The 17,537-nt window shown below is 40.4% G+C and overlaps 1 protein-coding gene across 2 annotated transcripts in view; it reads left to right on the top strand.

Annotated features, from left to right (window-relative positions):
* The window catches only part of TTC17 (tetratricopeptide repeat domain 17), a 61,806-nt gene that overhangs the window by 2,907 nt on the left and 41,362 nt on the right, over nt 1–17,537 (top strand). For both annotated transcript variants that reach the window (XM_049825793.1, XM_049825792.1), the window contains exons 2-7: nt 11,524–11,613; nt 13,139–13,308; nt 14,318–14,429; nt 16,017–16,148; nt 16,803–16,912; nt 17,201–17,345. In XM_049825793.1, the coding sequence (XP_049681750.1) occupies nt 11,524–11,613; nt 13,139–13,308; nt 14,318–14,429; nt 16,017–16,148; nt 16,803–16,912; nt 17,201–17,345 (759 nt within the window). The remainder of the gene's footprint in view (nt 1–11,523; nt 11,614–13,138; nt 13,309–14,317; nt 14,430–16,016; nt 16,149–16,802; nt 16,913–17,200; nt 17,346–17,537) is intronic.

The following is a 17,537-nucleotide window of genomic DNA, read 5'->3' as shown; positions in this document are numbered from 1 at the left end:
AGCCATTCAATCCTCCTTTCCAGCTATTTTTACTTTGTGTGCTTTTGTCCACATTCGTCTCATAAACTCGTTGGCTTTGCAGCTTCTTGCGTTTCTCTGCAGTGTCCAGCATTTCAGCTTCTCAGTGTATGTAGAGCATTACCTGTCATCAGCTTCTCTACTAGTTCTAGGTAATCTACTCACGTTTTGTGGAAAAAAGTTGTCGCATCAGGTTTTTCTGTAGTACTCTAGGCTCCTCCTTTGAACATCCAAGTATCGATCCATTGTGCTAGTTCTTGCTGCTTGCACAGCAGCCCAAGTTTGAATTTTGAAGCGCCTTCTACCAGAAGACAGCTGTGTAAGTCAAGACTCGCGTTTGGAATAAAACTCAGCTGCTGCTGGTTTGAACACAATAACCTGAATATGGTCATAGAGTAACGCTGCCTGCCCTACAGCTCAAAGCAGGGCCAACTGGATCTGGTTGCTGAGGGCCCTGCCAAGCTGAATTTTGTGTCCAGGGATGGGGATTTGACATTCTTGCTGGGCACCTGGTCCAGTGGTCAACTGCCTTCAGTGTGAAATTTTTTTTCATCTTTTCTAATTAGAATTTCCCATGTAGCAACAGATGTACGATGCCTCTCACTATTGCACCTCGAGAAGCATCTGGCTCTGTTTTCTCCGTACACTACCTTTAGGAAGCTGGAACCAGCAGCAATATCCCCCTGCAACTGAGCCAGCATGCATCTCTCGGGTGCTTGGCGCGTTATGTGCTCCAGGCTCCTCATCACCTTGAACGGGCTTTGCTGACCTTGAAACTGGGGACAGAAAGCTGAAGCAGGTGCAATCTCATGGGTGCCTGCTGGAAGAGGATAATTGCTCCCATTGCCCTGCTGGCTCCAGCCTTGCTGCTGCAGCCCAGGATGCAGTTGTCCACCTCAGCTGCAAGGGCACGCTGCTGGCTCATCACCAACTTTTTCCCCACCGCAGCCCAAAGATCTTTTTCTGAAAAGCTGTTTTCTGTTTAACCCCAGCCTTCCCTGCTGCACGGGGTTACTGCATCCCAGGTGCTGGGTTTGCACTTGCTGTTGTTGACTTCATGAGGTCCCTGTCAGCCTGTTTCTCCAGCTAACCACAGCCATGCCTTCCACCGGGGCCACCCCTGCCCTGCGTTTGCAGAGGACATCAAGCTTGCTGGGGTTCCTCTTTTCCTTGTCATTAGTAAAGACATTAAACAGTGTTGGCCCCAATATTGATCCCCGAGGGATGCTGCTGGTAATCAGCCGCTGCTGGACTTTGCACTGCTGATCACAACACTTCCAGCGCAGCAGTCTCTAACTGGAAGTGGCTAATACTGTCTGGTGGCTAAGAGCGGTGGTATTAATTAACATTTATATTATTTTATTTTAGAAATATTAGCATTCTCAAACAGTCTGAAACAGATTTTTAAAGATTGTCACCTTTTTGCAGAGGGACAGGCTTAATCTTCACTTGGACTACTTCAGTTTATCTGAATGAAGCCCATATAATTAAGATGTGGCCAAGACCCAGACATTCCCCCTGCTAAATGAGCCACTAGCTGTGGATGTCCAGATAAGCACTAGTGACAAGTGTCTTCCCCATAGCTTCTAGTTTGCTCCTGTGAGCGTTGTTTTTGTTGTTACCAAAGTGCACTATGGATGAGGAGGTGAAAGCAGAAGCTACAGATCCTGGCCCATATACAAAATACTATAGCTGGAATCTGTCTGAGGGAAGAAGGGTGAGAATATTTTATATTATTGCCCTAAAATCTCTATTAGCTGTTTCTCCTTATAGTGCAGCAAGGGTGTCAGCCTTTAGTATGAGACTACATTCACGTGAGATTCATTTTCCTGTGGCATAAAACCGCTGGCAGTACCCTGACTGGGACTTGAGCTGGAGTTCCTAGTGGTATAACAACCTGGCAGGGGTGGCAAAATGAATGCAAACTGAACAATTTTCTGTATGTCAGTGAGATCTCATCTAGTAAATGGGAGTGCTTGCTAAGTAGGCCTTGCTGTTCTGGTTTCTAGTGAGCATTTCTGAATGATGAAGCAAATAAATTCCCAGCAGTGCATGTAACGTTTCATTGTCTCAGCCATCAAGAAAAAAGCCATCAAACTGTATCTGTTGCTCTAGTAGCCTGTTTTCAGGTCAGATACATCATTCTCTGGATCAGTTCATATTCTTTTAGTCTAAGTCCACCTTCAAATGTGTGTTCCTACAAAGCCAGGGACTGAGTAATCATCTCTTTTTAATGAGATTATATCTGCTCAGGGCACATGTTTATAAGCCTTTTCATTTCACAACTCTCAGTATAAAGTTCAGGGTAATATATAACTGATTTTAGACAGTACTTGTCTGCCAGTAGGGAAACTAGCCACTCCACAGAAGTACTACTGTTACTTCAAGAGAAGAGAGAAACTTGGAATAAGGAGAGGACAAACACCTGACAGATTAAATGCAATGCAGGAAACAGTTTCAGTAGTCATTCATGGCTTACTGGTGAGGACCAACTGCTATGATCTCTGAGAGACTTGATGTATCAGAGCTGAGGTAGGGTCTTTCTAAAGATCCCTTGATGGAGGCGATTAAAGCCAAGCAAGCTGGTGGAGACTCAAAGGACTGCCTTTGTACAGACTACTATAAACGCTGAAAAAGTTAGTTCTGACTAACTAAACTAAAAGAAGCAAAGAAACCTCCCAGGCAGATGGTCCAAAGCAGGACTGGGGAAGTGTTGGCAGGAGCAGAGAGCCTCTGGCAAGGAATCTGAGTTGGCAAAGAGTTGTTTTGTTTTTCATGTGCTGTCATGTGTTTTGAAGTTTGTTAGAGGTGATCTGGAGAAGAGTGTGAATGAGCAATGCTGGTTAGCCTGCTTGGGACTAAGATGACTAGCCGCTCAATAAACGTGACATATGAATTTCATGCAGTGCAGAAGCGTGCTTAATTCTGGCTTAGTACAAGTAAAGAAGGGAGACGTTACCTAACAGTTGTTCATTTGGTTGCGGATTTGAACACAAGTGTGCCTCAAGTTGCAGCAAGGTAATTCATGGATGGCTTTAGAGTTGGTTAATGCATTACTGATGTCTGTCATCTGACTGCATGCGTATGCTAACAGGTTGAGATGAGAACAGTGGTCCATATGCTCAAGACTAGAGGAAAAGCAGCCATCCAAAAACCAAGGAAAGCTGAAAATCTAGTGCAGCCAAATAAAAAGCTATTTGCTGCTTACAAAAACGTTTTCTGCAATATATTAAGCAGTCTCTCAGTCCTATCTTGAAAATGACAGCTAGATGTTTGCTTTGCTCTTTCTCTAAAGGTTGGTTTGCTTGGCTGTATGACCTCTTTCTTGACTGAATTTCTTATCCTTCCAAGGCTGTTGTGTGCTAAACAAAACAAAAAAAAAATTGTTCTTACTGAAGTGTGTAACATAGCATGCCTTCCCCAAAACAGTTGCCAGTGCTTCTTTATGAGTGTGTGCAAAGAGGCATAGGCTGAAGGTTGGTGTGAGTCTACTGCAGTTCGTTAGTTGTCATCCAACCCCAGGGTGATGAGCTGAAGCATGATGGTTTTGAAGCATAGGTCAGCTTATTCTCAGGAAAAGGGAAACTTGTTCAGTTTTAAAACTCTCTTAATCACCAAAAGACTGTGGGATTTAGGCCTTCCTCTAGTGTGAAAAACAGTAATTTAAAAAAAAAAAAAGCTTCACTTTAAATTTTCTGCCTTTTCACGAGTATTTTCAAAAAGTTTGAACCTGAACATTTTGTGTAGTGAATGGCTGAGAGGTGTAATGTCCTTGTCCCTGACGGGGTCCTGCTGACCTGGAACCACACTTCACCAGCGCTGCCTGCTCGCAGGGGAACGCAGCCTCCGTCTCGCTGTATTGCTGTGAAGGTCATGGCTAGATCCGAATTTGATAAAAATAGTCCTTGTGGTAGCCTGTATGCAGTCAGAAATGCAAATATTTTGTTCTTTGGGGCAGCGGTGGTGCTGAAGTAGCTTTCACTATTCTCAATTCAGCAGGGAAAGATTTGCATCTGGGGTGGAGGAGCTAAGAGGCAGATCTGAAGGGCCGCTGAAGTACAGCTGTCAGCGCGATGCCCCTCACGCTTACTGCAGCCTAGCAGGTAACCTTATGCCAGGTTTTGACTGCTGACAGCAAAGCTTTAATGTAAAAATGTCTGGATTTAGCCCAGCGTGGTGATGTACGCCGAGGAAGGCCGCAGTGGTGGCTCTGACCATGCGTAGGCACTGTGTCCTGGTCACTCCTCCGCTCCCGGTGTTCCCATACGGCCTTTGTCCTCCCTCCGGGCACAGCGTGGCTCCCAGGTCCCATTTGTCTTAGCATCTTCACACTTCGATTCCTGGCCTTTCAACTGGCAAGATGATCAGCTGTTCAAAATCAACTGTTTAAAACTGATTTTTCTGTGGTGAAAGCTGTGCTCGGTGCCTGGCATGCCGTCCCCATATTGTGAGCTTTGCAGCAAAAGGATAGCCTGGAAGTGGCCCAAGCACATGTTTGCCTGAAGGCCCCATCAAAACCCAAAAGAGCAAAGTCAGCGAGACTGTGAAATCCAGTGTTATTTCATGTAGCTGAATTCTTTTTCTTTTTTTTTATTACCATTTAAAGCTGAATCCCTACCTGTTACTAACCAGTTAGGAAATGAGAACCATGGTATAAAGTGCCTGCCCTAAAAATACATCACTGGATAAAGAAATTTCCCTTAAAGTTTAACCAGAAAAAAACAATGGGTTGTCTGCTGTTCATTTGCTGAAGAATTTACTGCTCAGGATTAACCTTTTTTAGGTATCTTGTAAGTCTAATTAGTATTTTTCCTTTTCTGTACTTTCAACATTAGAACACCTGATATGTTTAGGATTTGGCAGTGAGCAGGCAGCGGGAACCAGTCTGCCTTTATGAAAACAAGTATTTGTTCGTTACAGATGTGTATGAGTGATTTCTCCATCTCTTGTTTTGATTCAGCTGAGTGTATGGCTGGCATCTGTTTTGCTACTGGAGAATATAAACCTCAGCTAGAATATAAACACTGGAAGTTTGTTTTGTACCCTTAAGTATGACCAACAACACACTGCAGACGAGTGGTGTTACAAATAAAGTCTTGTTTTCCTTTGATGTATTTCGATCCGTTATCTGTGATACTCATAGCTGGTGTGCTCTCTGGAAGTGATCTCAGTTGAGCAGACCTATTCAGTAATACTGCAACTTTGTTAGGTTTTATGTTTGAAGTGCTACAAGTGTTTCAAATTTCTATTTTCCCTGTAGGCTGCTCTTAATAATATCCAAATACCTAATGCTGTTAGTTAACACATTCTGCAGCTCAGTAATGGCTCAGTACTTATTATAAAAACTCAATTCAACATCATTTTCCTGTGTGAATTTTTCGGTGATATCCCTTGAAACACATGTCTTCTGTCACTGCCTGCTCATCATTTGGGTAAGCCAAAGTATATATTTTCCAGTTTTGTAGCTTGTTTTGCACAGAAACCTTTACAGAACTTTTTGTGGCTTTTTCAGAAATGCTGCAGTAGTTCATGTTGGAGTGTAGAGTATCCCAAGACAGCAAGAATATACCAAAAGGCAAGCATCAGTTTTTAGATACTTCGCTCCCACTTGAGACTGCAAGGAGTTCCTGCCTATTTGAGTGGGAATTGTCCTCATTTTGCAAGTACAGGGACAAAAGATCCACTATCTATAAAACGAGTATGAGGAGCCCATTTTCCTGTATGCCATCATTTGATGTAGTATCTTTTCCAGCTTCTTTCTGTCATAATCTGCCTTCTGCATGTAGTAGAATGGGTTTAGGATGTGCAGAGACACTAACAGCTGTTCTGATTTTGGTGTTCCTGTGCCTCAGTTAACAGTAGGTTTTCCACAGTGCTTTAAAAAAAAAGCCTTACCTAAAAATAGTTGACTGAGGCATTTATTGACCCTCGTTTTAAAAATTTACTTCCTGGTGCAATATAACTGGATCATGGGGAAAAATACACCGGCATGTTTGGCAAAACTTACAAGTCTAATTATTCAGAGACTTTGGTTTATGCAGGTAGCACAGGAGACTCTAAAACTTCAGTGTTTGATTCAACTCTGACATCTTTTTTTTTTGTTACACAAATTCTGTGTGTTTCTTGCTGAATCAGGTACTTGGTGTACTTTGCGACAGTGAATAAATTTGAACTGTGCTTTATAAAGAAACTTTCACCTTTGGGCAAAGTTGAACAGAGAACACTCATTCTAAAAGTGGTTTACTGGCAGGCTTTCTGCAGTGTAGCTATAGTAGCCATCAGAAGTTCAAGCAAAGCTTTTCAGCACTGTTCTTTTCCTGTTCACTGTGTTTGAATTGAAGTCAGATCCTTGCATTGGTTTTTAACACGGTGGCAGGGCGGGGGAGAGGGAGATGGTGTATCTGCAACTTTCTGTGTGGCAGGGAAGAGGTTGTAACACACTAAAGTGAGACCACATCCTCCGTGGCCGTAGATTCAGTCCTAACATAAAAAGAAGCATCTGAGAACACCTGGGTATTTGATTGCAGCTGTTAAAGTGTTGAAATGAAACATGACAACTTTGAAATAACACCCTAATAAGGTTTTAACTGTTGAAGTCAGACCTATGCTAGTTTCCAGAGCAAAGTTTTGTTCCGTTTTCCTTACTAGTTAATTGTTTAAAAACTGACATTAAATGCAAACACTGTACCACACACATGACCAGCAATGCTCAGAACAAATACAAACTTTTGTTCGTTCCAGTGGTCCCAGGACTCTATCATCAGCACGTCTGGTGAGGCTTAGTAAGATTGGGGCCACATAGGCCCTTTATTTCACAGCAGGAGGCTTTCAATACACAATTATTTGCAAATACTTGAGCTGTCATAAAAGAGGGGAGCTATGGCTATGAGCTAGTAAATACATACCATTTGTACTGTAAGATCATATGCGGTTGTGGATGTAATGTGCTCTTTCCTCAAAACGATCCAGTACCATTCACGTTGCTTACTGTTACCTGTCTAAAGAAATATTTTCTCTAATGGATGCCATGAAAGATGTAGTCCAACTGTGCACAGGCAAACAGACATAAAGGAAAGAAAAATCAGTTGATATTTTATACAGAACTTCTCTTGTGGAACCAACCTCTTCTTGTTTTGTTTTAAATACTCTCTTGAAACTGGAGGTATTTCCACAACCAGATCAGTCTCTGGGTGACTATTAGAGGCAGTGTGTCTGTAAGAGCACAAGCACGATGTGAGACTGAATGAAACCAGCATCTTCCAAAATCTACCTAGAGTATTTTTCTTGTGGGAAGGAAGGGGTGTAATCCAGAACAGTCTTCAGGTTTCCATCAAATACATTTTGTTTGGACTGTTGTATTTCTGACTAAAGAATTATTTGACAGGCAAGTGAAGCTCTGAGGACTTTTCCAGATCTTCAGGGTATGTTGTCATCTCTTTCTAAGCAACAGCCCCCAGAGAAGTTCTGGCAAGTCTTACGTTTTTATTCAGAGTATAATTTTCTGGGGTTTGGGATATGGCTGCACTGGAAGGCAGGAAGATGCCAGCTGGCACTTGAGCACCAGCAGCAAGGACGGGGCAAAGCGTGAGCACCCAGGTGGTAAGCACTGCAGGGCTCAGAGTGGGCATTCTGGATTTCAGCACATGTTGCTGCCTGCTTATCTTTACCACTGCTGCTATTGTTACTTCTGCTGTGTAGATTATGCAGTTACTACATCTTTGTTTGCTACCTACTTGCTGTGCTAAATTCTTCATGAGGTGGCATTACTGCCCTCAATGGCAATGCAGTATTGATGCTCTTCACAGCTGAGTAGGTCAGCTTTGTCTTTTTCCAGCTGTAGAAGTGGCTGGGACTGTAAAGGAAAAGTATTTGAGCTGGGGAGGGATGTTGTAAAAAGGTTGGATAACGAACCAGAAGTCTTGACAGTGTTGCTGGCTGGATCTGAGAGGAGCATGTTGCAGTATCCACGTGGCTGTCGCTCTGGAGAGGGGGCTGATGAAGCGCTCACCTGAGGCCAATTCAGACTAGCCTGCTGATCTGACGGAAAACTAATTGTTTAATCTTTTAAGTTATTTTTCAGCTGAATTGGCTGGCCTGTTTCTCAGTAGAGCTATAAGATTACAGGTAGTAAGAAAAGGGAGAATTCCTGTACTTGACAGCAGGGTGATTTTTTTTTTTTTTGATCAATCTAAGCAGATCAGGAAATTGCAATTCAAACTCTATGAAATTCTTAAGTTTGAGCACCATTGTCCTCCAAACTGATGCCTGTTGAAGGCCAAGTTGGCATTATTTTCTTCATTTGCAGGCATGATACAATAAGACCTGTGGTTTTCAATTAAGAATGTGTTTTCTTTTGTGTCATATAGCATTTTTTTGTAGCTCTAAATGCTTTTTATTTCCTCAGTTATCGTTTTGTAATGCCTTCATACTGTAAATATATAAACTGATACAGTATATTTGGCCCACTTTTACAAGCTGCCAAAGTGCTCCGAATGCAGTGGATGTGCTGGCTCAAGTTTCCTCTGCAAACCTTGTATGATTGTCCAGTGTAGCTGTTTAATTTTTCCATTCAAATTCTTTTTCAGAAATTATTGCACCTAAAATGGATTTTTATTTTTAGGAGCTAATAATAGTCTTTGATAATTTCTTGCAGTGGAAGTCTTGAACTTTCAGAGTCAGAAATGATCAAATGTAAATAAATATAAGGTTGGATTAACCACTAAAAGTTTTGGGTTTAGAGCCTTTTGTTTACACACTGCGTTGGTCTTAAAGAGATAATGACTGCTAAGGTTATTTAATAATATTAACTTTCTACTAGGTTGAAGGGGTTTGCTTTTATTAGAAAGTGCTCATTTGCTGGTGGCAAACTGAGGTCAGATTTGGAAGTGAAAATCTGAAGGCTAAAGAAACATATCATGCATGCTGCTTAACTTGAGATTATTTCCTGGTGGATTGTCATAACTTTATGAATGAATTCATTGACATTGCTATTTGTTGTTGTTTTTATTTTGATTTCTGCTGCTAGGTAATAGTTGATAGGATTTCAGTACTTGTTGCGTTGCTTTTCTGTCAACCTGTGCATGCTGGATTGGTAACATACCACTCCAAATTCCCAAACGCTAAATTCAGACCTAACTCTTATGTGACTGTTTTGTCGAAAGTTAAAAACAGAAGCTGTCCCTTAATATCATTCTGTTTCTGAATGAAAAACTGAGATCCTTCATCTTTCAGAATAAGGCTTTCTAAATGCATAACTCCCTGCAAAAAATCACTCCCCAGATGCAGTTTGTCGCTGAAAGTGGAGCTGATAGTTGACTTTGCCCTCAGTGACTGTGTAGTGTCATGCAAGCAGGCTTTAGATGTCAGAGGAACAGTGCTATTTTGGAATGGGCGATTAAGTGCTTTAAACACAGTAAAACTTTCCCTTATTTTCTTTGCAAATTCATCACATTTGCTTGCACATACCACAGTAGTTTCTCTAGCAAATGGGGCATGAAACAAGTGCTACATTCAGTGCATAACTCTGGTTTTGTGTGCAACCAGCTCAGTGAGGTGGGGCCCATAGGAGGAAATATGACTGCAAGTAAAACACTGTAGACTTTTAATACTTCAACTAACAACATTGTTAGGTTTTTTTAATATGGTATTTTCTGTGCTTCTCTGGATCATTGCAGATACTTGGTCACCCTTTATTGGCAACAGTTAAATCCATAATCCCCTAATTCATAGTGTAAAAATTAACTGGTGTCAGTAGCACCTATTATTTTCTATTCATCTGGTAATATAAGAGAATTAATTTTGCTAAGGCAGAAAATGAATTACATGTAAGTATCTGGACTGGTGTAGGTAGCCACCTGCCAAAATGGCTCCATATTAAAAGAAGCAGTTCAGCTTTTGATTTGGAAAGGAATACTTAGAGAAATTTAGCCAAAACCACCCTTAGGGTTGTTTTGGGTTGGGAGGGGGCGGGGGGAGCGTAAAAGGAACAAATGTTTTCATCTTAGAGGGTAGGATCCTTAGTAGGGAGGCTTGCAAGGAATGTAGACTTCGCAGCTACTAGTCCAAAGAAAGTAGATTGGAGGTTCTTATCTGACTCACAGCCAAGAAAACATGACCTAAGGCCTAATCTGTTGACAGAACACATTAAAATGACCAGGAAATTTGCTGTGGTCCTGCTGGAGATGCAGTTCTCTGCAATAAGAGAGTCCCAGAAACGTGTCAAGTTGTTTGCAAAGCTGGGAAAAAATGAAGAGGTGGAGCTCAGAGGTTCTCCTGCACATGTGTATATGGCAAACTTTTCCATTAAATTGTAATGTCACCTAGTTTGGACACTTGCCATGGGGGTGGACAGCCCATGTAGCGGTATTAGCACTAACGCACAGGTAGTGATTGCATCTTTATGCAGTAGCTAGTTCCGCATCCTGAAAGCTTGAATGGAAACTGAGCAGATCCAGGAATGTCTTGGTGTAGACCATCTACCGTAACAGTCATTATGTTAAAAATGCAAGACCTTGCTGTCCTTGTCACCCTTTGTCCTTTCATCCTGTTCAGCACATACTCCTGTCCATTTCCTTCTGTTCTCATAGTCATTGAATCCTCCATGAGTTAATTTAATTTACTAGTTCAGATAAAGCAACTGGTAGGGGATTGCATCCTGTTCAGCTGCTGAGTTTGGGTTAGCTCACAAGAGAGCCTGGTGGGCAGCAGAGCTGGCGTGCAGGACTGACTGATACCGCACTGACAGATTGGAGGGAACGGGGCTGGAAGCCTGGAGGTGAGCCTTTCAGCTGTGGTGAGCCTTTGGATCAGCTCAGCTGCTCATACACCACTTTCTCAGCTGTAGCGACTTTCCCTGACCCGGTCAGGCAGCAGAATTGATTTGGCATGAGGACAAGGCTGGGGTGTTTCAGCTGTGAAGTGCCATAGCTTACTGAGCCCAGTTAGGGACCAGTAAAGGTCTGGCATGTAACCACTATTGTCTGCGACTTACCTGTAATGTCACTCTTCATTGAGCTGCCAACTCCTGTGCATAGCTATGGAAGCTGTAGCACAGTCTTCTGTAACAGAGTTTTCAGTCTTCGCCTGCTTACCTCTTGATTTTGTTCATTTATGTCTTAATCCTGAAGGCAATAGATCTTAATGCTAGGCTGTTGTGTTAAATTAGTTGCATGGAGGGATTGACTTGAAGCTGAAGTACTTTATGCCTGTTGAGGGACGTGATGGAGGAATTTTAAAGCTATAAAAGAAAACAGGGGTTTGCGATTGCAATTTAAGGTATCTAGTATTTCAGCAGTAGATGCTCTTAGTAACGTTTGTTGTGAGAAATTTACTTGCCACTTATGCATGTTGTTTGAAGTACAGATTGAAATTATGGACATACCATGAATGCTGAGTGGACAGAAAACCCCTGAACAGACAAACTGTAGTTGAATGAACATCTTACCTTTTAAAATCGCTCTAATTAGGAGAATGTCTTACATGATGGACTGTTGAAATGTCTTGCAGGTGGATTCACCAATGAACTTGAGGAACCCACATGATTTGGTAATACTAATGAGACAAGAAACAACAGTTAACTACCTCAAAGAACTGGAGGTAAAGCATGATGTTAAGTACTAATTTCTGAAAATACAGATTTTTTTTTCACAGACTTTTTAGTGATAGATTTAGATGGGGAACAGAAGTCATTATTGGCATAATTCTGCTTCGGTGAAAGGATGAAGAATTCTTCAGACTTCAAGAATTTTGTGCCTCAAGTTTGCTCAACTGGTAATCATTGTCCCCAGTTGCATCATTCCCTGTTGTTATCCATAAATCCTAACGTTTTAAAGTCAAGTCATTTAGGTACTGGATTCTGTTGCTATATTCCAGAAGAATACAGAGCAGGTCACCTCTGTTTTTCTTCAAACCCATTTATTATTGAAAAAGGATCTGAGAACACCCTTCTGAAAAGGGCTTTAATGAACTTCGAACTGATAACTTAAACTAAAGTTTAAATATAATACAGACTGGGCAAGCTCACAGCCTTTCTTCTGGCCATGTACTCCTTTCTCTTGTGCCAGCTTTGGTTTTGTCAGATTAGCGTAACTAGCTAACTGGGAAGTTAGACGAGCACCAGAGGTAGCTTCAGGTGAATGGGAGAAGTGGAAGGGAGGGAAAAAAAGCAGGACTGCCCCTTGTTTGACTGTATTCATCCAGTCTTTCTCGTTGAGGTATACTCATTTTTGTGGTAATGGGCATTTTAGCTATGGATGGAACAATAGTTGTAAGATTTTCAGGACATGGGTTGTGGGTTTGGAAATCATAAATGTACCATTTATGGCATACAAATGACTTTCAGCAGAAATTATCTATTGTAAGATCTTGTACAAGTTGCTACTACTGTATACATCTCTAATATTGCATTTTAGCATGTAATCAAATGTGTGTGGCTTTAAAAATGCAGTTTTTCTTCTCATTTTACATATACAAATCCTTATGATAGTTAATGGGTTTTCAGTTTGCAGATCTAGGTGAGAATTAAATACAGCTTACTGTGCTGGGACAGATCGTTAGTCCATTCACTGTTCATAGTAATCAATATCCATGGGCTTTATGGGGCGAAAGGTAGCTCCTACGGCACATTATAAGATGATCTATAGAAATTAGTCTCCATTCTTGTGCTAGCCTGCCACCCCAGTTGTACGTAGCACCCTGAATGGTTAAGAAGTTCATCTTGTTTGTAATCTCTAATACTATTTCCATGAGGTCTTACAGTGGAGGAAAAGGGTCCAAATATGGAAAAGTTGAAATACTATTAACAACTATTTCTTCTTTTTCTGAATGGCCTGCCATGAATTTGGAATGCTATTAGCCCTCTTTTTAGGTACAGCAGGAGAAATAAGGGCCTGTTCAAGTCATATTATCCCTAATGAAAGTATCTATATTCTATCTAAATGAAAAAATGTCCTACAGATGTTATAAAATATAGGGAAATATTCCCAGAATTTGAAGACAGTGTTTTAGATTTTCTTCAGATGGACTTTGTTTTTAGGAAGAAGTTGCACTGTTCAACTCCTAACAACTATAGTTTGCTTTCATCAGTATACATTCTTCTGTTTCCTTTTTTTTGTTCCTACAGAAACAGTTAGTTGCTCAAAAGATTCATATAGAGGAAAATGAGGACAGAGACACAGGGCTGGAACAAAGGCATAATAAAGAGGATCCAGACTGCATTAAAGCAAAGGTGCCCTTGGGGGACCTAGATCTATACGACGGCACGTACATCACCTTAGAGAGTAAAGATATCCGGTAATAAGATGCTTTACATTTTAAGATTTTTACTGAATGAAAAAAATCAACAAAACTTCTAAATGCAAGTAAAAAGAAAAATGTATCAGTGACTGTTCTTTAGATGATAGTTGTTTTATTTTGTGTTAGTGTAGAATAAGATTGAAACAACCTCTGTCACTAATTATGAAAGGGTACAACACAGGCTGTCTCCCCCAAACTGTCCATGTTAGCCCTACCCTGAAACTTCTCCATTCTATTCCTGGGCTCCCAGTCAGGTCTACTGCTGTAACTCTGTACTGATATGACCAGACATCAATTAAAATGAAGTGCATCATGTAGAAAGGGGTTGAATTTGCTTGAGTGTGCTTTGGGTGTTTTGAGTTAGATACACTTCTTTTAGTGGGAACTGTCTTGACCTAAATTTGAATGAAATTCTGTTGATTACCAAGCTGTTGAACCTTCTGGTCATATTTCAGCCCCTGTGTTTAGCAAGTAAAGGATGTGTGGACAGTCTACTTGACATTCAGCTTCATTGGTAATTCATCTTCAGGGCTGACTTTTGGTTTTTTAGTTATATTTTTTTAACATATCAGATGAGTACTTGAAGTGAGAAAAGATTAATTTTATCCTCAGATACCTTCATTTAGGCTTCTCATTAATACTTGGGGTTGGTTGGTTTGTTTGTTTCAGTTGGGTCTTGTAATCTGCATGTGTTGCCATTTGCCTGGCAGATAGATCATTAATCATAGTAGTGATACACTAGGTTGATGCTGATACATTTTGGAGGCTATCCAAATGTTGATGTTTTCTCTAAAGCAGACAAATTTATTTACTTTATCCTATAGTGATGACATCCTGATACAACTGAAATCTGGGAAGACATCAGAAATGGTCTAATGCACTCAAACACAAGATTTTTGTAATGGTCAAATCAGAATACTATGTCTGTCAACTACAATACTGTCTCTTATGAACTTTAGGAGTATTTTAATCTGGAGTCTGCTGTGTTATGTTGTTATGTCCTCAGCCCTGAAGACTATATAGACACAAAGTCTCCAGTGCCTCCAGACCTGCAGCAGCCAGACTGTACAAAAGTTCTAGATCTTCCATACAGTATTCATGCTTTTCAGCACTTACGGGTAAGCAAGCAAATGCAAGTATGGTTTTTTTCCCCTGTCAGGAAGAGGCATAGAAAACCCTTACTGACAGTTCTCAGTCAAGGTTGAAAAGTATTGCAATCTTCCAAGACTGCTCCAGAGCTTCAGACTTTTTTTAAACCACAATTGTGCCCCAGTTAAAGTACCTGCTTATAGGAGGACAGTTCTATCAGGTATACAGATCCTGTTTCTCTTTTTTTTTTTTACTGTTTGCCTCATTCTAGAGGGCATTTTTAGGAACATGGAGTATTTTGTTTTCATAACACACATTTCATTAGTAAAATGGTAGCTTTCATTGGAAATGCTGGTGAATTGTTTCAGTTGAAAATTGGAGAGCACTAAACAGGGTTGTTAAACTGTATGAAGATCAGGGTCAGGAAATTGTTTGCAGGCTTGTTGGTAGCCCCTGACAAACTTGACTGTCTCTTTGGTATCTGAATGCCAAGCCCTAACCCAGAGGATGAGATAATTGTTCTTTACTAGTACAAAGTTCATCTGCTTTAGAAAGGTTACAGTGGAAGTGTGGTGCAAAATTGGTTTTGTCAACAGTATTATATAAGCAAATTTTCTAACGCAGGTGCAGCTTCAGTGCTTATGTGTCTAACTATTTTATTACAAGTCTTTAAAATAACTTTTCATCTACAAATAAGGATTTTGTTACGGACAAAATAGGAACTGTAGTTTTTTAGCTCTGTTCCTGGGTCTGGATGTATGTTGTGGTTTAACCCCAGCCAGCAGCTAAGCACCCTGCAGCCACTCGCTCACTTCCCTCCCCCCCGGTCCCCCCACACCCAGTGGGGTGGGGGAGAGAATTGGGGTAAAAAAAGTAAAACTCATGGATTGAGATAAGAACAGTTTAATAGGACAGAAAGGAAGAAAATAATAATGATGATTATAATAATAATAAAATGACAATAATAATAATAATAAAAGAATTGGAATATACAAAACAAGTGATGCACAATGCAATTGCTCATCACTTGCTGACCAATGCCCAGTTAGTTCCCGAGCAGGAATCTGCTTCCCCCCCAGGCCAGCTATCCCCAGTTTATATACTGGACATAACATCACATGGTATGGAATATCCCTTTGGCCAGTTTGCGTCAGCTGCCCTGGCTGTGTCCCCTCCCAACTCCTTGTGCCCCTCCAGCACATGGCTGGGCATGAGAACCTGAAAAATCCTTGACTTTAGACTAAACATTACTTAGCAACAACTGAAAACATCAGTGTTATCAATGTTCTTCTCATACTGAACTCAAAACATAGCATTGTACCAGCTACTAGGAAGACAATTAACTCTATCCCAGCTGAAACCAGGACACTCGTATAGCATTCACAAGCAGAGGCTGCTTTTGGCTGCTTCTAGTGTTTGTGTGTCTATAGTAATATATGTTATTCATCTGTCAAAGGTGACATTATCCTGTCAAGTCCCTAAGATCTTGATATGAAAGAATGATAGGAATGTAAAATAACCAAGCTGTAAATTTCCTTGGGAGTCATGCTGTTGCATATATTTCTCTACTTTTAGTTAAAGTGTCAGAAAATACCTATATTCAATTTTTATTTTAGGGTGTCCAAGAAAGAGTTAATCTTTCCGCGCCTTTGTTACCCAAAGAAGATCCAATCTTCACATACTTATCACGGAGGCTGGGAAGAAGTATAGAGGAAATAGGTCATCGTATATATGACGGGCTAATGAAGGTATGAAACCATAATCTTACTGTACGCACAAAGAGTGCTAGAAAGGTCTCACAAGATTAGATATGCCTGGTACATGCAATCAGATCCAGTACTAGTTTTGCTCCTATATTTTTGCTTTACATTTCAGTTACGAGAGGCAGACTAAAAACATTTTCTGCTAGGCAAGCAGAAGGCATCATGCAAAGCCAGTAAATAGACACTTACTGTCATCTTCAATGACTCATGTATTTGGGTGGTCTGGAAAGCCACATTCGTTGCTCTGTCAAGGTAATAAGAGCTTTTAAACAAAAATGCAGATACTTAAAGAACAAAGAAACAATAGTACTGAATTGTGTATGTTTTTACTAAATGCCTTCCTGCAAAATACAGGAATTCTCATTGAACTCCAACTAAGCTGCTGATGCTTGAACTACTGCCACTTCTCATTTTGTCTCATTTTGAATTTTTACCTATGTGAAAGGCAGTTTTGTTTCTTTAATACATTTATGTGCTAGTTCATTCTTCCTGAACATTCACAACTATTGCCAAATGGCAGCTTTCTAGAGGAAGAGGATAACTTAGGGCAGGTTTGGAGCTCAGCTTTCCATCCCACAGTAATTAAAGCCCTAATTAGTTCATGTCTTAGTACAGTTCATGTGTTTCTTTTTACTGCAGAACTCATCCTCCTGGGTACTCTATAATATGGCTTCTTTTTACTGGCGAATAAAGAACGAGCCATACCAAGTAGTAGAATGTGCTATGCGTGCCCTTCATTTTTCTTCAAGGTAAGAATTGCTAATAAAGGTTTCTTCTCAGATTGCTTTTCTAGTTATCCTAGTTAGTAAACAGGTTTTGGTTCCTAAGACTGTATCCTAAGGAATAATCCATATTACTTGTTCTTAGTCTTTATGTGCTATACTAGGCATATATATAGTTTAGATATTTTTCTATCGAATTATATATTTAATATGTGACTGACGAATGAAGGTATCCTTATGCATGATTCTTACACAGTCTGAGCTTCTTTTAATGTCTGTTTTTTCTTTTTTTCTTTTAATTTTCTTTTCTTTTAGGCAAAATAAAGATATTGCACTGGTAAATTTGGCAAATATCCTGCACCGGGCTCATTTCTCTGCAGATGCAGCTATTGTGGTCCATGCAGCTCTGGATTACAGTGACTTCTTTACCAGCTATTACACTTTGGGAAATATATATGCAGTAAATACTATCTTTATTTTCCAAGACTTGTAGAAAACTGAATATTATTTAATCTTTCTGGCTTGACTTGTAATGCTTTACTCTTTTACAATGTGTCTTGTGTTCCACATGCATTTCACGCTTAATGTTGAAGATTTTGTCAAGGTATTTTCATTCAAAAGTCTGTCTTTTAGTGAAGTTTTTTATCTGCAC

Source organism: Accipiter gentilis, chromosome 22, assembly GCF_929443795.1.
Source record: "Accipiter gentilis chromosome 22, bAccGen1.1, whole genome shotgun sequence".
Taxonomy (NCBI): Eukaryota; Metazoa; Chordata; class Aves; order Accipitriformes; family Accipitridae; genus Astur; species Astur gentilis.
This window is presented reverse-complemented; position numbering and strand designations above follow the sequence as displayed.